This window comes from Stegastes partitus, unplaced genomic scaffold, assembly GCF_000690725.1.
Source record: "Stegastes partitus isolate 25-593 unplaced genomic scaffold, Stegastes_partitus-1.0.2 Scaffold77, whole genome shotgun sequence".
NCBI classification, from domain to species: Eukaryota; Metazoa; Chordata; class Actinopteri; family Pomacentridae; genus Stegastes; species Stegastes partitus.
Window position 1 is genome coordinate 396,348 of NW_007577808.1, and position 22,288 is coordinate 418,635.

The 22,288-nt window shown below is 42.2% G+C and overlaps 1 protein-coding gene across 1 annotated transcript in view; it reads left to right on the top strand.

Annotated features, from left to right (window-relative positions):
- Nucleotides 1–22,057, top strand: part of wscd2 (WSC domain containing 2) — a 36,279-nt gene extending 14,222 nt beyond the window's left edge. The window contains exons 2-9 of the mRNA XM_008276568.1: nucleotides 4,953–5,852; nucleotides 9,237–9,351; nucleotides 11,204–11,388; nucleotides 13,590–13,711; nucleotides 13,795–13,969; nucleotides 16,318–16,482; nucleotides 16,569–16,769; nucleotides 20,078–22,057. Coding sequence (XP_008274790.1) covers nucleotides 5,462–5,852; nucleotides 9,237–9,351; nucleotides 11,204–11,388; nucleotides 13,590–13,711; nucleotides 13,795–13,969; nucleotides 16,318–16,482; nucleotides 16,569–16,769; nucleotides 20,078–20,430 — 1,707 coding nt within the window. The 5' untranslated portion in view covers nucleotides 4,953–5,461 and the 3' untranslated portion in view covers nucleotides 20,431–22,057. The remainder of the gene's footprint in view (nucleotides 1–4,952; nucleotides 5,853–9,236; nucleotides 9,352–11,203; nucleotides 11,389–13,589; nucleotides 13,712–13,794; nucleotides 13,970–16,317; nucleotides 16,483–16,568; nucleotides 16,770–20,077) is intronic.
- Nucleotides 22,058–22,288: the final 231 nt, after the last annotated feature.

Below are 22,288 nucleotides of genomic sequence, written 5' to 3' on the forward strand. Positions count from 1 at the left end.
AAGCTTGGCAAGAGTTTCAAAACTGCTTTCCTTGCTTCATATGGTTCGTTACTGTACGGAGATTCTCGCGAGCATCTTTGCTGATCGGCTTCCTTTTGAGCGGCCACCAGTAATTAAGTGTATTGGGCGTTAAGCCAATCACTAATGTGGGCACACAGCGAGATCAAACACAGGTTTAATTAAAATGGCTGACACAAAAATGCGAAGCCAAAACTGTAGCACATACTGCGGCGGCTTTAGCCAAACTCCAAGCGAAGAAAACTGCTTTGGCAGCGTGATCCTGTTGTTATTGGAAGCAGCCATGTTCACACTCCAGTTTTCAGGGGTCATGCACTCCTAAGAGTTGCCATCTGCACCGAGCGAGCCGCTTGAATTTATTCAGCAGAGCAGCAAAACTTTGGCACCCGGCTGGTTTTATTTGAGGCTTCCACAGTTTCACTACATTATATTTTGTTGTTTTTTGTATCAAAGAACGAGCTTCTCATTCAGACGAGCTTTCTGATTTGCTCCTGTAATGAGGCTTCAGGAAGCTTCGCAGGTCGGATGACGTGAAGCGATCTGCGTATAGACGCAAGCATGCTCAGTGTTATTACTGCGGGAATGTGATTTCTAGTTTGATTTGATTTGATAAACATAGCTAATGCACACTGGCAGGCCAAACACACCAGGAGAGCGGAAAGACAGGCCCCAGGGTTGAGGGGAGGGTCGCGCCTGCTGCAGCTAATGCCGTTAACCCTTCTGCTGCTGAGGACACGCAGCACTCTCACCGGATGGGACTTTAAGTTGTGCAAACAGGGGGCGGGTTGGTTTCCGTTCACTGCTGCTGGCACCGGAGCTCCTGATAACCTTGTCTTCCTGCCACTGTTATTAATGACTGTTTCAATCACAACAATGTGTTTCTTGCCTCTAGAAGCCCATTGTTAAAGACTATCGGTGTTATTTTCCACTGCGCACCAACATAACTTCCCTGACTTTTCCTCACGCGGTTGGTTTTCTGCGTTTAGGCTCCCAACTGTTGCGAGAGACCCTGGTTTTTACACTACGGGAGGATATCGCAGCTAATTTAATTCAGCTGGTGTGACTTGCACTGGAGATTCGGAGGTCTAGCAGTGAAGAAGCCTCACCCACGTTGGAGTGAAAAGAATGCTTTTTGGCAATCAGGGGATGAGGGAATGGAAATAGATTACATCTGCAGAGCCAAGTAACAATCACAAACAAAATTTTTATCTGCCTATCGTGGCAAAATATCCACCTCCTAAAAAGCCAACCTCCTCAGAGTTGAAATCTCGTTGACATTTTTCAGCTGATAAAAATGAATCGAAAACACGTTTCGCTTGTATTTTTACATCTTGTAGAAATTTTCCCTTTTTTTTTTTTTAACCTCATATCATGTCATCAGTTTGACTGTTTATTGGCTGTTGCTTCTCCTCCAGCTAGAAAACGTTACATAATCACACCGCTAGAAGCCTTTTGCTGCTGCTGCTGCTGTCGTCTCAGTTGAAGGATAGTTTCTTACATTAATGGAGCTCCGTGTGAACCCACCAGTGGCCCGCGCTAACTGACACTTGTCTTGTTCTGAACTCGAGAGATGCTGCAGCGTTGGCCGCGGTTCTGTCTTGCTCAGCCCTCTGCGTGGTCAATGAGTCCCTGGACAGATATGAAGAATATTTATGGATTGACTTGTGGAGCCATTTGCCTGCAGCACAAGCAGAGCTGGCTGTCCGCCTGCTCACCGAAGATTAACTTTGACGTTTCCTCCCCCAAATCCGCTCTGATTAAATATTTGCTGGCTCATTTAATATGAATGTGAATTAATGGTCAGTCAGTGAGTTCATGTCCACTCCACTTGAGTAATTTTCTGCAAAGAGACCTCTACGGCACCTCCTGCCTCTTGTCTGTAGCGTTTCCTCTTTCTCTGTCTGTCTGCTTGATTTTTAACCACTCGACCCGTTTTTAGCTCTGAATGAGGAACAAATTCACCTGTAGTGGCTTTTTAGGAGAACAAACGTGCAGGACGCAGCGCTGCAGACATACGGAGAGCAGACACTGGGGATTGCAGCCACCTTATGTTGCTCTAGTGTTGGCAGCGCCCGTCGGTTGGTTAGTTGTGCCTCCACTTGAGGCCAGACTGAAATATCTCAGCAAATGTTTGGATTGCAATTTTTTACAGATGGTGGCTCTAAATGACTTTGGTGATTGTTTGAATTTCGCTCTCGCGCCACCGTGAGGTTGACATGAGAGTTTTTGAGCGAATTGTTGGATGAACTGCCACAAAATTTGGTGCTGACATGTTTCCTCTGTGTTCCTCTGATCCAATTATTGGCATTATCAGGTTAAAACCAATTTGTTTTACGAGCAAACACAACTAAATAATCGCTAAACTAAGCCGGTGGAGAAGCAGAGCAGTGTGCCTGATATAAATCTGCCTCTAGTGTGGTTGTGGTGAGCAAACTCTTGTTTCTTTTGTCCATACAAGGATCCATACAGGTGCAGTAAGAGTCCATCCACGCTTTTGTGGCTGTTATTAGATGCTGCAAATTAACCACGAGTAGAGTTCAGTTTCATCTTCGTAACCGCGGGGATATGAATTATTAACACCAGTAATTAACCTGTGTGTGGCCCTGCTGCGTTCATGCGAGGCAGAGCGGTTTAGGTGTCGCATGTATCCATATGTCAGTTTCTCCATCTGTTCTCTCCCATAAACAGAACTGAAGCACTTCACTGCTTTTCAGCTGCAGCGGCCCAAACACATCGTTTCCCAAACAATGCCCTCTTGTGCATCTTTGCTCACGACCTTCAAAGACCTTAATCCCAACGAGGACCGCCGCACATTTTCGGGATACTGTTTCGCTCCACAGCGAACAGGAAGTACGTTGAAATATGCAGTTTTATTTTGCCGCTTCAACCTCGCAACCCGATCCTCGATATGATTCAATTTCTCCTATTTTCATTTTGAAACAAAGAGCAGCTTGTTTAGGAGTCACTGAATATCATTTTTCCTGAAATATAAATCTTTTTCTCCGTCTACGTGGAGCAAAATACTGACACAGCGCTGAAAAATCATCATGGTTCGATGTGCGGAGGTGGAGTGTAGGGGTCACTTTTCAATAATGTTTATACAGCTGCTGAGCTGTCGAAATGAAGGAATTATCATACTGTGTAACTGCGTTCGTGTGGAACAGACGTCGTTCGCTGGAATGAAAATATCACTGATTTGACATTTCTGACATTTCGTACAAATGTTTAATGGAATCGTTTGGACAACGGCCTCATTTGGTTTGACGGACAAGAATATTGATGCCACTCTTGCGTCTGCTCACCAAATGTGAAGCTACAGCCAAGCAGCTGATTAGCTTAGCTTAGCATAAAGACTGACGAGAAGGGAAAAAAAAAAATCTATTTGTGTTCAGATTAAACAAATCAGATGTGACATGTTAACTGAGACATGAGAGTCGTATTAATCTTTCCGTGTAACTCTTGGCAAGAAAGCAAATAAAACGTCAAACAATTCCCGTCGCACGTTTATTTGTTCATGCTCTGAAAGTCTTTTAACAGTATCCCAGCAACTAGACACCATAATAGAGTTATTTCTAGGGCATATTTTTTCCTCCTTTTTTTTGAGACTTTGAAGCTCTCTTGTTTATGTCTTTTATGTCCTGAGTTTGCAGCACACTAATATCATTTCCTATGTTTTCGATTCACCCTTCACTCAAAGCCGAAACATTTAGCCTCCGGAAAACAGATCTGATTTTAATATGGACCAAACGCTGAATAATTAAAATGCATACAAAGACTTGTGTAATAGAAACCGTCCTTGCCGATATTCAGAGGCTCCTGATCAGGACAAAAAGTTTTTGCCAAGTCAGATGAGATGATTTGTGTTTGTGGATGCTGCAGGTTGAAAGCACATGAGCAGAACGTGATCCGTTTCTCCTTGAGGGTCCCAGACTCTTCCCAGACTGCAGAGGAGGAGGAAAAACTAGAGGGCTGGAAAAGCTAGAGGGGTGCCATTGAGGTTTCAGGTGACAAGTGTTCTACGGATTTGTCCAGGAGGCAGACGGAGAGCCACAAGGGCGAGTGTCCCCTCGAATGTTCTGGAAAATTCCCTGACCTCGAGGAGTGTTGCGTTACACCTTCCAATTGTAGCCTTGCGAGCTCGTCCCAGAACAGAGACTCCTTTGAGAGAGGCTGCAGAGAATTTGGGAAGTCAGTATCCAGCAATCTGCCCCCCCTTCCCAAAAAAAAAATGCAGGAAATCCTAAAGAGAATTATGATTTAAAAAAACAACAACAGCCAATTAGAGCATATGCTTTAGATTTAATGGATGAAAACGCTGAGCTTGACACGGTGGTAACCTCTGCATTCCTTCAAAGTCACTTGAGCCTTTTTTTGCTCGTTTTCTGTCACCTTAGATCATCCAGACTAATGTTTTTTAATTTTCTCCAATTCCCACACGTTAGATCTCAAAGACTTCAGTGAAAATGCTGCAGGGTAGAGTTTTGTTTTTTTTCTTTCCCTTTTGGCTTCAGATGATTTGTTGAGGATAATGCAGAACTGTGAGCTTGATAGAGTGAAGTTTTTCTGGTGCAATAATTAACAACAGAGATATGTTTCCGAGATGCTTAATTGCGTTTAATCCTGTGATTTGACAGTCTTTGCTTATCTGTGCTCCATACAGTGAGGTAGTTGCTCAGTTAGTGAGCTTGACAGAAGTGTGAAGGCAGTTCTACTTGTTATTCATAGTAAAGTTGGGCTGCTGATTATAACAGAGTAGATATTAAATTGCATCCGTGTTGCTACTTTTTGGATTATTTCAAAGCTTATTATGAAGTTTGAGATCTGTTTTCTTCACGCGTTTGTAACTTGATCGTGTTATTTTTCCTCTTATCCATGTGATGAAGCTTACTCAGGTGTGCGCCTTTTCTTTTTGTGTGTGTGTGTCTTTGCTGCAGATGGTGAGTCACGCCCTCTCTCTCCCGGATCGTCTCAGTGAATAGTCGGCCGCACAAAGCCGAAAGGATCTCAGCTCAGCCGGTAAATAAAAACCCTCTTCCTTCTGCGCAGCGTGGGAGAAAGTGCCACTGGTGTGCCGGCGTGGCATCTCTGTAGGCTGATGACTGCAGTGAAAGCAGTGCCGGACGATCATCTTTCACTCGGAGCCGCTCACCTTTCATGCCGTGGCCCCTGAGCCGGCTGTCAGGATCCGACCGTCAGCAGAGACGCTCTCACGTGGACACCATCGGCTGCCAAACAAAAAAAAAAATCCTCCTTATGAGACTGAAGATTCACACACGAGGGGAAAGTTATGCTGTTTGGATGACCTTCATACAAGATTAAGACATTTCCACTGACTTTTTCCCTGGTGCCCAGTGGGGCTGCGTGCTGGGAGCTGGTGTTGATTCTTCTGCTTTATGAGTTTTCATCACTGGGAGAGTGTCCCTGAGTGGCAGGGGGAGCCAGCATGGCCAAGCCTCTGCTGAAGATACAGCGCTACTTCCGCAGGAAACCTGTCCGATTCTTTTCCCTCATCCTCCTCTACCTGACCGCCGGGAGCCTCGTCTTCCTGCACTCTGGCTTCGTCGGGGACAGCGGCCCCGGAGCCCGAGGGGGCCGGGACTCTGTTGTGGCTTCAGAGATGGGCAGCCGGACCTCGTCGTCAGACACTCGGGGGCTCAGCATCATGAGCAGAGTGTTTAAGGAGACACGGAGAACCGGACGGAGGTACGGTCCTCCGTGGATGAAGAAGACCATGCATGAGCGCCGGGAGGCGGAGGGCAGGGGGGGAGACTACACCAGCAACTGGAACCGTGCACTTAAAGGGCGCAATGCCAAAGACACGGACGATGGAAGAGGTGGGTTAAACAGAGATACATGCCTCACTGTGCTGCTGCTGCTGCAGAGAGGGTTTTTTTTTTCAGTTTGGCAGTTTTCCAACCAGCCTCATCTGACCTTTGCCCAGATACTTTAGTGCTTGTTCACAGCGGTTGGCTTCTCTCACATACAAAATCTATTAAAGAGAATAAAACAATGCAGTACACATGTGCAGATCAGCCAAAGCAGGATTTACTGGCCTTAGGTCTGCAACAAGAAACGATTTGCAGTGTTCCGAAATTAATGAATAGTCAGCGTGCATGAAACTCTCAGAACATTGTGTTTGTCACAGTAACTGAAAGCAGCGAGACTATTGGGCAGTTATTCAAACTTCATACCACAAGCTGACTCGTAATGCACATCCACTGGCAAACACACAAGCTGCTTTTGTTGCACTTCATGCTAATATGAAACTGATTCAAAAAAATCTCTTGATTACAAACTGCAGCATCCTAATGACTCGACATTCCTAGCTGTAATTGTTCGTGGGGGAAATCTCTTGAGAGTGTAGTGAGATGATGATTATGATTAAGTCCTCTGTCTCTTCTCGGTTGTAAATCCTTCAAGGATCTCGCCCTCTGTGCTTCAGCTGCAGCTTCGCTTTGTGCTGCTCAGCACATGTTCACATGGGCTGACATAGTATGATAATGTCAAATATATGACGGCAGGATTTACAGTTTTTATTTGCCTTTTTCAGATCACATCAGACAGAGTTTACATGTAAACTCCCCCGCGAGCACAGGACATCTTATCTGATCCCGTCCTGAGCTGAATGGCACAAATATCCTGCTTACTTTCCAAATGAAACGTTATCAAATTAGCTGCTTCGAAGATATCTTTTACTCCTGGCTCTGTTCTATCTTCCTCCTCGCTGCTTTTCTTATCCTGTCAATCACTTTCTACACTCTTGGATAAAGGATAAATTATTAAAAACAAAGTCAACAGTTCGTTATCTGCAGCATGGATTCCAGAAAATACCCTGTGTTCGGTCCAGCTCCTCTCTACACGATGACAGATCGTAGAAAATTGTAAAAGACCTGCTCAGATCCTTTACTTAGGAACAAAAGTAGTAATACCAAAATGTTAATACACTCTGTTACAAGTAAACCTTTCAAAACTTTACGAAAAAATGTTGGCTTGGTGCTACTGATGCATTACTTTTAATAACCACAGTTGTCAAATAGTAAAAAGCAAAATATTTCCCTAATTTACAAGCCGGTTGTTATTTTGTAGCAGGTTGAATACAGTTAAATTTACTGTTGGGCAGTATTTTTTACATTTTCGTAAAATAAATAACGAGAGAAATTCAATTATTGTTTTATTTTCCTGGTTTATGGCATTATTACTGTGTCCTACTGCACTAAAGACATTTATGAGTTCTCTCTACTTCCTGCTATGGTTGTGCTGTTTCCATAGATGCGCAGGACTTTATATTGCAGTGAAAAAAGAGCCCACAATAAGTAAAAGTACGAGAGGAGCATAAAAAAACTCCAAATAAACCAGTAAGGTTCAAAGGGCTAATCAGTGATAATGCATATTTTAGAGTCAGTTCTTGTGCTTTGCATGTAAAATCTGCAAAACGTCTTAATTGTCAGATAAATATACGTAATGTTTCTCCAGGACATGCAGTTTAAATTCTTAAATAAAATTTAAGTGCCTTTAAATTGTAGTTATGTACCATGGACAAAAACAAAAGTAAGAACCGTTCAGCCCTGCAGTGATAAACATCTGGTTCGCATACCGCAGGACTGGCAGGGAGACGACCGGGAATGAACCCAGGCTATTTGGTTATTTCTAATTATTCATCCATAAAGTCTTAAAGTAGATGCTTCATATCCGTAAATAACCCACAGATTTTACTACAGCTCCGTTTTAGTTATGTTGGTTTTTCCGTTTCTCTCCAGAGTTCTGTTCAGGCAGATGGAGAAACTAAACCGGCCATAAATATGAAACATAAGTGTGAGTGACTGATGCTCCGTCTCTGTTGGTCCTATGGTAAAACGTGGAGGCCGGCCTCCCGATTTTTTAACTCACTCTACTCTGGGAAAGACTCCAACATCTGCGAGCACGAAGAAGGTCAAGCCAGAAAAGAAAATAAATAATTTATTCTGTTACAAAACCTCTGAGTCACAGTGCAGTACCCTGCTGTGCATTAGAGTGCAGAACATTACAGAACAATGTTTTTCTAACTTGTACAGTGGTAGGCTTTTTTTTTTTTTTTTTTTTTCCGATTCAAGGACAGGAAAACAAACATGTTTACATGTACATTCAAGCTTTGGGTTATCTGATGAAATGACGGTTTCTCAGTCCTCCTCTTCCCTCCCACCCTTTTTCCTTTTTCTGAAATGCGAACCTCACGAGACTGCAGCTGAACGTGATGATGCAGTAATTAATAGCTTCAAAGCGTTCGTTTGCTCTCGTGCATCCAGCACCGCTCATTACTTGGTAGACTTAACCACGTTGTGTTGGAGGTTAAGAGATGGGTTTCCCTCCTCTTACTCCATAAGCAATCCTTCTCTTTGACTGTGAATGTAATTTGGAGGGAATATTGCAGTAAAAAGATGCAGCAGCTCGGACACGTACTGTACTGATGGGAAAACAAGCAGGCTGGAGGAAGAGTACACATGAAATACATTAGTTAATATGACTCACTGGGTACTATGTTATTTCAGAGGGTTTGTGTGTTTAAATAGTCGCATCTGCAGTTTTATCCTCCACTCTCAGGTCAAGCTAAACAGAAATGTGCTTATTCAAACCAGAGCTCCATTTAAAGCAGCATTTCCCCTCCATCAAAAAGCAGATTATTTCCGAGCACAACAATAGTTAGAAGGAAGATTACAGCCCACTGCAGCACACCACATGCTGCTGAAATGCAGGCCTTTAGAGCCCGACAATTAAGGTAATGCAGGGGGCTGTATGCTTCGGCCATTTAGCTATTAACAGAGGCTCAGAGGGGTAATAGCACAGCACAGATGGCGAGAGGTTTGTTGGGAGAGCCTGTGTGGCCTGGTCAAACAGGAGAACATTGTTTTAATGAGAGGCAAGAAGGCGTTGAAGGGTCACTGTATCCCTCTGCAGAGGTTCACTGGAGCCCAGCCCCCACACACTTCTGAAAAATGCAGCGAGATGACTGCCACTACAGTTACAGGCCACTAGAAGGGGATGTGTGTCCTTATAAATAAATAAGCATTCTGCCCCAGTTTGGATTCCTCATGTGCTCTGTTACTACACCGCCTCGTGAAGAAGATACCGTTGTGGATCGTTTTCACTTTTCACAAAGGATTCTGAATGTTCTGTGTACATGTACTCAATATATCTGTATGTGCGCCTAACTTATGTATTTTTTTTTTTCTTCTCTTTTCCAGCAAAGTACATTGGCTGCTACGTGGACGACACTCAGAAAAGAGCGCTGAGAGGAGTTTCCTTTTTTGACTACAAAAAAATGACTGTATTCCGTTGCCAAGACAACTGTGCAGAAAGGTAAAACAGCAGCAAACAACACAAAGCTCATCTATCAGTTATCTCGCTGCCTTCACATCTTTGTATTCTCACTGTTCAGCTGTGAAACAAAGTAGAACTGATACTGCAGAAGACCTGATGTGGAGATTAAAAACCTGACAGCGATTAAAAGGTATTTTCCCATTTGAGGTGTTTTAGAGCCAGAAGGATTGATCTGATCTGATGGCCAGTTATTGACTAATACAGGCATAATAATTAAAATACCGGAGAGAAAAAAAAAAAACACACAGATGAGCCAAAAAGCTCACCTCCAGTCCTGGTTTTGGAGCTTTTAATCTGATCACATTTTCATACAGGCACAGTATTCACAGTTTCAGAATTCCTTCTTGAAATAGAAATTTGCCAAAAGGTGACTGAGAGGGCCTGGGAAGGCAAACAGAGATTTCAATTCAGCAGCTGGTTTGAAGACATCCGCTGATAAAGCTCATGTGATACGAGCTTGAGGTGAGATTACGCCGTCCCTTTGTTTTATCGCAGTTGAAAACACCACACGGGCGAATGTTTAACTGAAACGCTGCGTGACTAAAAGTGCAGATATTTTGTGTACTTTTGCTCTGAGGCTGTGTCTCATATTTTGGGCTTGACGCCTTGGTTTCGGTGAAGGGACGTCTTAATGCTCCAGCACACAGTGATGTTTCAGACAGCAGTCTGAGGGTTGTCTCAGAGTGTTTCCAACTTTGTGTCTTCAGTTTGGGAAAGACTCTAATTCAATGTGATCGTGATCCATGAAGAGTTTTCTGTGGAAAAACTTCGCCGGCCTTCATTTATGGTCATGTTAAACTCTTACCGAGCCTGGGGCGAATAATATGAGCTGCTGGATACTGTGAATAGTTTTTCTGTCCTGGATTACTGACTACTAAAAGTTTACATTCGGTCATCACACAGTTTCAAACTCATCCATTTTAATGGAAACAGTAGTCGATTCAATGTTGTGTTCCTATTTGGCTAAAATACATTTTTTTGTGGATTCTTTGTGTTTTTGTCGTGTTAATATATAAAGAACAGAAATATGTGCTCCAGTTTTCAAAGCGTTTATCTCCCTGCTTCCCTTGTTACCTGTTTTCCTTCACATCTCCTCCCTCTGCTTCTTCACCGTCTTCCTCTCACCTCTTTTTTTTTTTTTTTTCCCTTCCCTGAGGAATACCAGGGACGGCTCTATCGAATGCATTGAATTACACCCATCACTGGTTCACAGAGCGGAGAATGGGAGCAGAGAAGAGATGGTTGTTTTCAGCTCCCTTCTCCTCTCGCTTCTTGCCTCTTGCAGCCCGCCCGCCTCCTCTCCCCGAGCAGCGGGTTAATAAAAACAGACAAACAAATGAGGGGCAACACATAGTAGCACACAGAGGTTGGGGTTTGATTGACAGCCCAGGGGATTTGTCCTGTGTGAGGGGTGTGTTAGACGTCTAATTGCATCTGAAAGGCCTCCTGGGAGTCAAATCCTCTATGAAGCAACAGAAAATAGAGACTTTGTGTGATGAATTCAGTTCCCAAGCACACTCGGTTATAATTGGCTTCGCCTTAGAGGCCTGCAGAAAATATAACATCTCTCATTTTCAGTCGTCAAACGGAGATATATCATTTTAGAGCCATGTTTTCATGTGTTTTCATCTGCTGCATCCTCAGTGTATCATTTGTTTGTTTTTATTGATTACAGCTCACCCAGCTGCTCAGAAGGATAAACTGTGCCGGCCTGTGAAGGATTAAGAAACATAATGAAGGTTCACAACAATCACTTCAGCCTGTTTGTCTTCTTTGACTAACAATGCTACTCCCCCCTCCTCCTCCTGTTTTCTCTCCCTCTTCCCTCCAGAGGTTATATGTATGCAGGCCTGGAGTTTGGAGCTGAGTGCTACTGTGGTCACAAGATTCAGGCGCCCAACGCTTCAGAGAGCGAATGCAACATGGAGTGCAAAGGAGAGAAGAGCAACCTGTGTGGAGGAGCCAACAGACTGTCCATCTATAGGCTGGAGCTGAGCCAGGAGTCAGCGCGCCGCTGTGAGTCCGACGCCCAGCAACAAAGAAACAACACAAAACCCACGTCGTGTGCTTCATACAAACCACATGCTGCTCCACAAGAGAGCGCTGTCACATTTGAAATTGGAACCATTTCCACTTTCAATAACTTAAGTCACAAAAGTTGACCCAGAGGCTGAGACGCTGCCTTCTGACTCACCAGCGTCTCAGATAGTCGGACGTGTAAATATCCCTTTTAAAAAAGATATTGAAAACATTTAATTTATGTCCATGTCCTAAAAAAGACCTGAACACACCTGAGCATACTGTATCACTGACAGCATCCACTAGAGCACAGAAATGCAATTTTGATCCAGAAACATAACAACCTTGGCTGCTTTGAGGGGAAAATATTTGTTTTATTTTTGCTTATTGCCACTGTTGGGAGCAGGCTGCTCTGTTGTGTTTACCTCTTTCCCCCGGAGAGCTGTTCTACCTACGTAGCCCAGCCAGCCGTGGTCTGCATCTTAAACAATCGCTGCCTGCTGGTAAAACCTGAAATGCTGCAAGAAAGAGCTGATTATCAGAAGTGAAAACAGGATGCCAATATCCTGCTCTCACAGAGTTTGTGTAAAATTGGTGCTTAAGCTATTATTAGTTCCTTTTTTTTACTCTGAAATCTAAAAAAGTCCCAGCCACAAGGTGAGGTAACCTCTCAAACCGTGTCCATCTTCCTTTTTCTCACCTGCCTGCTATTTCTTAGAACTATGACAACGATTTACACAGCTCATCAATCTAGCCATGATCCATCTGTAATCTATAAATTGTCGTTCCTGGTTCTCTGCTGTTTGTTTATTATTATTTTCATTTCTGCTTTTTCTTCCTCTGTTTGCCAGTTATCAAACTGCTGTGTAAGCTCCTCGTGTTTGCGTTTTCACCTCTAACCCTGATCGCTTGTCATGTGAGCCCGACTCAGGACATCAAAGAGGAAATGCAGGAAATGTGTTGAGGTGGCTGTTTTGTGGGTTTTTGCCACTTATGAGCTCACATGCTTGACAGTCAACAGCTACAATAACCCGACATAGACGCAGCTGTCATTTGCTTCTCTAGACCTTGTTTGTGATCAACAAACAGACACGAATCAGAGTAGAAAAGTCAAGTAGAGAAGCAGAAAGAGGAAGCACAGCTTCCCTTGCAGTTCCAATAAAACATTTCAAATTTATCTGAAGCTCAAACACGTGAGAGCAAAGGTGCTGCAAGCATACTGCAGGAAAATACAGAGAACTTAGAGATGACGTTAAAAATTTAACTTTTATTCAGAGATAAAGGTCAAGAATAAATAAAACAGTACACACACACACACACACACACACACACAGCTCGAGCTAATTTGCAAGGTCTGGTAACTTACTTTAACACCTAACAACAGTGATAGTTGACACTTGCAAAGAAGAGAAGCGGAGGTGAGTGCAGCAGTCTTGGTTAGTTGCAGTTATTGGCAGCTTGAACATTAATAGGAAGGAGTAGCGCATACGCATGGCTCCATTTGCATATTTTATTCAGCTATGTTTGAGCAAGCAAGCTGTCTTCATCACGCTATCTGTCACGGTAGAAATCTGTGTTTGGTTTCTCTCACTCTGTTATTAATTCATAACCGTCTGTTGACAGCAGAGACAGTTTCATAAGTACTGTATATCAGCATCGCTGACATGTTGACAGGCTGAAAGAAATGTGAAATAGATGTTGAGATATTCTTTAGCAGGGACTTGAAACGTAGCCTGTGAGACATTTCAATCATAAATGAAAACCTCTTTATCATTCCAATTTGGTTTGTTTATTCTAAAAAGTCTGAGAGCTGATCGCAAATAATTTCACAGTAGCTCTGTAATTATTTTTTAATGCATATGCAGCCAGTGTGTGAAACATGATCTGAAAGATAAACTAACACTTTCAAGTGAAAGAAGGGAGCAGCTCTTATCTGCTTTTTGTGATATACGGTCCATCCATCAGCCCAGAGAGAGGACCGGAGGTTAAAGGTCACCATCACACTGCAGGCTCCTGAGCGCTGCTATTGGTTCAGTCTGCAGGCGGGTCAGGGCCTCAGTCGTCCCACTGGGATCTCTTCATCAGGGGTCAGTGGCTGGAGGCCACTGATAGAGGCTGTGCTCAGGAACTATGAAACCAGAGTATGTACTGTTTTATTTTTGCTGCTGGCGAGTAACATCCTGGTTTGTCTGTTTCAGATGGCAGTGCCATTTTCAAAGGGTGTTTCCACCGGCCAGACAATGTCACATTGGCTCTGCCTTTCAGCGCGATCATCCAAAACATGTCTGTGGACAAGTGTGTGGACATGTGCACGGAGAGGGTGAGCAGTCGTGTGTGTTCATGAATTGTACATTTTATACGTTGTGCGATTGTCTTCAGTGTCTAATGGCTTCTGTATTTCAGGAGAAATCGCTGGCTGTCCTGGCTGGAGATCGATGTTACTGCGGCTTCCCGACTCCTCTCTTCTCCCTTCATGAGCTGGAGAACGAGGACATGTGCCTCAACCGCTGCCACGGGGAAGAGTTTGAAAGCTGTGGGAACGACAAGTTCTTTGTTGTGTACCAGACGCAGGTTCAAGGTAAAGTTTGGTGTCTGCTTGCTGCATAGTCACAGCAGTATGTGGAGGGTGAATGTGAACAGCTTCAGGGAGCCAAAGTGCTAGCCACCGTCTGTGTGCAGGAAATACAGACTGAAAGATTTTGACAAGAACATATTTTTTTGTTCTCCAGTCTCTGGGCTTCAGCGCATTCCATTTACAATAGGATTATAGATCCAATGTGAATGTGCAGATTCTTAACTTTAACCCTCCGAACCCCAAAACCTGTCATCTGGTCTGAAATCACAATTCATCAAAGCCACAAACTGTAATTGTCAAATTTTCAATTATCTGATTGTCTAATAATCTGTGACATTCCTTTTTGTCGGGAAATCTAACTAAATCTAAGCTTACAATGTTGACTTTTTAATCAAAATCACCTTATTTTCATTTAAAAAATGGACAAAAACAGACCATTCGCTCGAACCATTTTTTAAAAATGATTTATGTCATTATAGCTGTGTCACTTCACAAAAGGCTTATTTGAGTTCTCTGGCTGTGCTGTTTCCATAGAGATGCAGGATTTTATATTGCAGTGAAAAATGAATACGCAGTGGCTGAAAGTTACAGAAACACAAATGAATGGGTTTCAGACAGGTAATCTGAGTAGATTTATGTCAGCATGGAAAGCAATGTGTAGCACTTTATAAACACTCTGCCTAAAGGCAAGAATTAAAACGTAATTGGACACTTGGATGCTAAATGTTCAATCAGTTCTGAGCTCTCACGCTTCGGCTGATGATGAATGGAGAGCTGCCGTTTAGATTGAGGTGAGGCTCTGTCTATAGAAGCAGCAAATAGGAAGAAGATCATAATGAGGCTCAACGGAGCAAAACATGCATCACAAGAGGCATCAAAGCTCGCCACAATCACAGGTGCATTGCTTCTAAGCAAAGGACCCGGTAGACTGAGGAGTCTTTATGACTGCACAGCAAGTCAAGTCATCTCTCCAGGAAACAGGTTTACATGTCAACGATCAAGAAAAGACTTTGTGACTGCAAAAATCAAAACCAAGATAAGCCTCAAAAACAGAAAGGCTAGTTCATAGAAACATACAAAAGAAGCACCCAGTTCAAATGAGGAACAAAGTTCTTTACAGACAGAGGATGGCGTGGGGGTAAAAAACGAACAACATGTGGCCCAAAGCATGCCGCCTCATCTGTCAGACATCAAGGTGGTTCTGTTAGAGCTTCAACATTAAAGCTGAGACTTTGACTTTTTGTAGTTTTTATTATTGTCAAATTGAACCTGCTGAAGCACGGAGCCTGAAAAACATTCTAGCATTAATGTGCATAGAGTCACAGTCACAGCAAAGTCACACAGTCAAGTACAAAAAGTTAAAGGGTGAACTTTATTTTTTAATGTATGTCTCTGTGCACCAGAGCTGGTGTACGTTACAATACATCAGCTGTGTTGATTCATTTATATATGTGCATGTTTCATAGCCTACATTTTTGGTCTGTTTTTTTTTTCTTAATTTACAATAATTTATTTCCTATGAAGTTTACTTAAAAAATAATGTCCTCCTATATTTACTGTTACTGCCATCCTGCATAACTGAATGCTCCTTCAGTTAATCTGCCTCAGACACAACATCCCTTTAAACACTGTAGCAACCAGATTTCAGGCTTCTTTAAAAATATGTCTTTTTATTTATGTATAAAATAGGAACCAATATATCATTCACACTTTTTTTTAAATTATTCCAAATAGCATCATTGAGCTGCAGCATTACTGTGCCTCTTGTGCATGTGTTGTTGTGGGCAGTGTTTCCTCAGAGCACCAGACAGCTGCGGCCTGGATCAGCAAAAACACGGAGCCTCGTTAACAAAAAACAGAGATTTAACACTGTGAAGGAAAAATAAGACTAAACAACAACAAGCTGCGGTGGGAAGTGAAGTTAACGCAAATGTTCTGCTGAACTCAGAAATAAGCATTGGTTAGACTCCACTGTTTTTTTTTTTCTTAAGCTGCTCATTTTAATCAGCACATTAATGTGGGCATTATTAGGCAATTTGTTATGAGGAGGAATCAGAGGATGGAGCCCACACGCAGCAAAAAATAACCCCACTGTGACCTTTCCTGCTTCTCTAATGATGATGTGATGTAATTGCCACCGTCCTCCAAAGTTTCAACATAATAATTTTTTCGCCTGTAGCCTTTGTTATTACAAAACTGTGCTAATAACCAGGAAGTGACTAACAGTCGGTGACTAATTGGAGATTTAATGTGTTGAACAGAGTCACTGGAAACACTGTCACAGAATGTCATACTTTATTAGAGTTTTCAGTGATCAATAATTCAGCCTGTCTGTGTTTGTGCGTCGTCAGATAACCGCTGCATGGACCGACACTTCCTCCCCGCTCGCGCTAAACAGCTGGTGGCTCTCGCCAGTTTCCCGGGAGCTGGAAACACCTGGGCTCGCCACCTCATAGAGCTCGCCACTGGTTTCTACACCGGCAGCTACTACTTTGATGGCTCCCTTTACAATAAAGGTATCTGAGGTGTTTCTTAAACATTCTTTCATGAATACGTCTGTGTGAATTAAATAAACTCACTGTTGGACGTCGTTGTTTGGCAGGATTCAAAGGGGAGCGCGACCACTGGCGGAGTGGGAGGACGATCTGCATTAAGACGCATGAGAGCGGCAAGAAGGAGATCGAAGCTTTTGACTCCAGCATCATCATGATCCGAAACCCCTATAAGGCCCTCATGGCAGAGTTCAACCGCAAATATGGTGGGCATATTGGATTTGCCTCCCAGGCCCACTGGAGGGGGAAAGGTAAGCTGCTGAAATGTGTGGCTCCACAGTAAAGATGTTATTTTACAGTTTATGCAAACAGATTGAAATCCTTTATCAAACTAAATCACTGAGGACGGGTTTCATTTTTAAACTGACTACATAAGATGTTGATGTGCTGACTGGATGAATGTACAAATCTGGAATAAAGCCTCACAACAACATGCCTTTAGCCACAGAAACCAAATGGATAGGTTGATAACAAACAATCTGATCAAAGAATCGGGACGTGATCTGTGGTGACGCAAAATGGTGAGGAAGTGGAGGAAATATGCAAACCATGGGATGCATTTGTGGTTTTAACCTCAACCAGTGTGGCTGAGCACGACGTTTTTAATCTGAAGCCATTTCAAAACCATTCCCATGATATTGGACGCGGTCCAAGTGTCTTTTTCGAGAAATGAAACCGTGAACCAACCAGCACAGGTCCGCCCGGATCATGACGTGTGTCACCACCAGTCCTGTTACTCAGACGATCGTTCTACACGCAATTGGAAAATCTATACTCATACACGGATAATGTACATTAAAAAATGGACACATTCTTTATAGAAATGCTTCCCAGTTGCACTGCAGACACTTAAAGCAATAATTCAAACTCTTCATATCCTGGAGAGGAGTCATGGGCCAAATAAAATTCTCTTTCTGTTGCCCGTAAAGCACTTTTATCAGCTACTCTTTCTTTTGTCTCTCTGTTCTGAGATGTCTTCGTAAGAAAATAGAACTGGAAGTGAAAGTGACAACGACAGAAAGTCCCTAGTTCTCAGGGGACATTACGCCTGAACAAACAGTACATTACATGTTCGTAGTGATCTCTAGATGTGCTTGTAAGCAGACTAAGCAGCGGTCTTTATGCTAAGCTAAGCAGATATATTTTCCAACAAACTGTTCCTTTAAGAAAGTTGTGGGAACAGATTTTTCTCCACTCAGCACGCATACTTTATGCCACAGTATGTGCTCCAGAGGTAAAAAAACACATCATCTGAGCATTTCTGAAATAATTCCACGTTTGATTTTTACCACAACTGACATGAGCGTTCAGGGCCCTGCATTTGTCCATTTTCGTCCACTTTGTCGTGCAGCAGATTTGGACATGTTGCCGTTCATCCAGTGCGTCACGCTGCATTGTGCAACCATTTAGCGATGCGTCAGCACAGTTTGGACACGTTAAATTCCTTTTACGTCTGCTCGATGATTAAGAGACGTTATTAATAAGGTCAGTCTTCCTCGCAGGATTAAAGAATGGAACTTTTGGGAGCCGTAACTATAAAATAGAAGCCATATTTTATCCTCCTTAATAAGACACCTTAATATTTCATGCATATTATGCTCTAGTCTCTGCATCCACCCAGTTCACTGTGTCTCGGTTACCATGGCAACTGGTTTTGTCTTGTCCGCGTATCGTCTCCCTGACTTTCTATGAGGTTTAATCGATTTTCCAGAGGCTGCAGAGTTGCCGACCCAGCAGTTGTCTCTCTTTGTGAAAACATCAGCACATTTGCCCTGCCATCTCCAATGAGTGTTTACTCCTCGCGCCGGTCGTGAAATGATGCAGCGGCGTCAGTAAAGAGAAAGTCCTTTTGACAGCTGCCACTTCAAATACAGAGCGAGCGGCTCCACTTTGAGCGTCAGCGTGACATTGCGTACGCGACCCCACATGTATGATTCGATGCGCTCACCTCCGCAGAGGGACACTGTGGGGTTCGGATGATGTTACCGACACTGACGCCTTCCAGTGTGGCCTCATAAAGTCAGTTCAGGGGCGAGCGTAACTTATTTTGTAGGACATGTCATTTTTAGAAGAGCACAGTGGGTTGTTGTTTTTTTTCTTTTCCCAGTGTTTTCTGGCAGATTTAGTTAAAGGCTCTTACGTAAACATTCGAAGTCAAACCTCCGCTAATAACCACAAACATACGCATCTCCACTAAATTTGATGTTCAGTCAGACATTAGCAGAAGAGGATTTTCAGGGCAAGAGTTTAAATTATTTTGGTCTCTTTGTATTTTAAGCTCGGGCTCCTTTTGAAAGCCTGATAGAGAAAAAAAAAATGAGAACAGAGTCGATGTAGTCAGAAATGCAGTTCCTCAGCTGGTCGTGTTTTCAGAAGCATATAATATTCTGTCTCCTCTGCTACTAAACTTGCCTCTATCGTCGGCCTCTGCGACAGCACTGCAAAGTCAGCAGGCTTTAAACTTTAACGACAACCTCTCGGAGCAGTAAAGATGCATTCTAATGCAGCACAGCTCCTGCCAGCTGCTGCTTTTATGGTCCAGTAGATAATCAATGAGTGAAAGCTGCAAGAAAATGATTTTCCTACAGTAGCTCTGCAGTTTGACTGACAACCAAGAATGGCCATTTAACCGTCCAGACATTTCAGAAATGACTTAATGTTCCTGCCATGAATTGCAGCAGGCCTCTGCAGCTAAATGACATCAGTGTTCTGTTATCATCACTCTCACTTCCCCTTCTGTCATTCCTCACATGTGTTATTCATTTTATTCAGGGCCACTGTATTCACATTTCATTGAACTGTTAAGAGTAAAATGTTCAACTTAAGTAAAAGCAAAAAGGGAAATTTTTTACCCCTGCTTAAAAATAAAAAGCTATTTTTCAAATTTAGTGCAACTTAAAAGAAAAATTCTACAAGTTGCAGCAACAGCTTCCTCGTTTAAGCTCTTATCTCCAGAAACACAATAGACAGAATGTTGCACCACCTTTTTTCACATGTGATTTAGTTTCCAATCACTTTCAACAGAACCTCACTGTCTCTTTATTCCTCCACATTGGCTTCCTTTGGTTTCTGTTCTGCCTATTTATACAGTACAAGCTAAAGTTTACATGCACTCGTAAAGACCTTGTATATCACAACACTCTGGAGTTTCCAGTGACTCCTATAACTCTGAATATTTGCATTCATACACGTGTGTTTTTGTCACAATAACAATTATGAGTGTTTTGTAGATTTATTCTAGGTTATAGGTTAATCTACTGGGTCAGAAATATACATACAGCAATACTAATAATTAGTTAAATGTTCCTTTTTTTTCCATTTTATTTATAAAAGTGTCCGTCACATCAAATTAGGTAAATTGTGAGTGTGCTAAATGTTCCTGCTTTACACATAACATTGAATTGTGTCTTATTCTTCACAAACCTTAGCGTCTCAACGCTGAACAAATGGTTTTCTGTCCGCCATATTTCATGTTGCACATTATAAAGGTCTTCATCTGGCTCGCTGCCACCCACACGTCTTTGTTTATTCATTTTCTATGCTCTCCTTTGTCCCACAGAGTGGCCTGAGTTTGTCAAGAACTACGCTCCTTGGTGGGCGTCCCACACGTTGGACTGGCTGAACTACGGGAAGAACGTCCATGTGGTCCACTTTGAGAATCTGAAGAGGGATCTGTTCTCCCAGCTCAAGGGGATGGTCCAGTTTCTGGGTCTGAAGGTTTCTGAGGATCGCCTGCTCTGCGTCGAGGGCCAAAAGGACGGAAACTTCAAGCGATCGGGGTTGCGTAAGCTCGAGTACGACCCGTACACTCCTGAAATGCGAGCGAACATCAATGAACTGATCAAAACAGTAAACTCTGCCTTGAAGAAAAGAAACATGTCTGGAGTTCCAGAGGAATATATGCCAAGATGATAAATGTGATCCGTTTCTTTTCCCTTTTTTTTCCAGTTTTTTTTTGCCTCTTTTAATTTGACTGTTGTGTCAACAGACTGCTATTTTGTAGGATTTCATGACTTCAGTAGTTTTTTTGGATGATGATTCTTCAGTGAAGTCACATAGGGTGAAGGTGTAGTGAGAAGACGCTGGTCTCTTTAGTCGCCTATTTTAATTTTTTTTTACTCATCTTTTTCAATTTTCTGTTGAACCTCAGCAGCTGTGCATTCGCAGACAGGTAGTTTTGACTGGGGAGGTTCTTTTTTCCTCTTTTGCTGAATGAAAAGCACTTCTTATCCTGCTCTATGCACATGTGCTGTGTCGGCATGTGCACATGCCTTAACACAAAGAAGGTACAGTAGCTGTCTGGCTACAGAGAGGCTCATCTGTCTGCGCTGTGTGATTTGATGCCAGTGGAAAAACATGCATCCCAAAAGATATGATACGATACCGTAAAATGTATTGTATACGCTTATTTTGTGCAAAAGATAAACAGCTCTTAGGAGAAATTAAAACATTAAATTTTCTGCTGCTATCACAGTTACAGAACTATTTTGTATATGAAGCTCACTGAATACTTTAAAACTTTGTTAGAGGGAAAAATGCAATATGCAGGGTATAACTACCTGATCAAGATACTGTGTGTTTCCAAGTTTTTGTAAGTTAATCAACTTACTGTATGTAGGAGAAGTCATGTTTTAAATGATCAAGAGGTAAAGAAGTGAATTCTTGGCTCCTCGTATTCAAGAAGATGAATAATCCCTCTTGAAGGCACTGACTCAAGGAGAGAAGAGGATTAATGTCGTCGGCTTTTATTTATCTCTCGTGTCCAGTGCACATGTTGACTAATTTGGTTGTGAATATGTTTTCTTAACACTGGACTCAATGCAAAAATCCAAAAAGCACTTCACGGTGCAGCATCTTCCCCAAAGATCTCTAAAGAATTAGGCATTACACTCATGTATTAGACTGGAGGTTAATTTTAGTCGTAGTGATTGTTGTAGATTTATTTATGACAGCCAATCATACTGAATGTGAAAACTGTCATCTTTTTATTTTTTATTTTTTATTTTTTTTATTGCTTTGTTGTAAGAAAAGCTTTGAAACTGTTAAAGCCGGTAATAATTTTACTCTTCCTAATTTAAAAAAAAAAGAAAAAGAAAAAAACATTAAACAATCTCCAGGAAAAATACTGCTCAGATTTTTAGAGAAAGCAGCACGTCTTATAACGGTACTCAATGTGCTCTGCCATATGCTTCAAAATAAACAAATATATAAATACACACATACAGGAATATGAAATCTAAAAAAAACAAAAAACAACACTGGTGACTGAGAGCCAGAAAACATTAACTGACTTCCATTTTCAGTATAATATAAATATATTTTTATAGTGTGTGCTGACACATCAGAAATATTTGTATTGCAACAAGCAGACGGGAGAAGTCGTTTCTATTTTTAACACATGCTTTATTGGCTCCTGCTTTCATTGAGCAGCTGGCACTTACTGAACAGGTGTCACATCTGAATGTATTTTCTATGGAATGAATGTAATGTAATAAGGCCCAATAAATGAGTGAATTAAATAAAGTACTATGGTCTACTGTTATTGTTTTGTTTTTTACAAAGGTCTCCAGTAGCAATATTGAAAATATGCATTGTTTGCAGACGTTATACCATCTCTCGTCCATTAAAGAAATTAAGCTATGGAACAAATGAAGGTAGAGATTATCATTTAGATTCTTAAATTAATGAAATTATACCTTGAATTGCTTTTGCGTCATCTGAAAGTCTACCATTTGTGCTGCAGAGGCTCCCAAAATGGGGGTTGACAAAA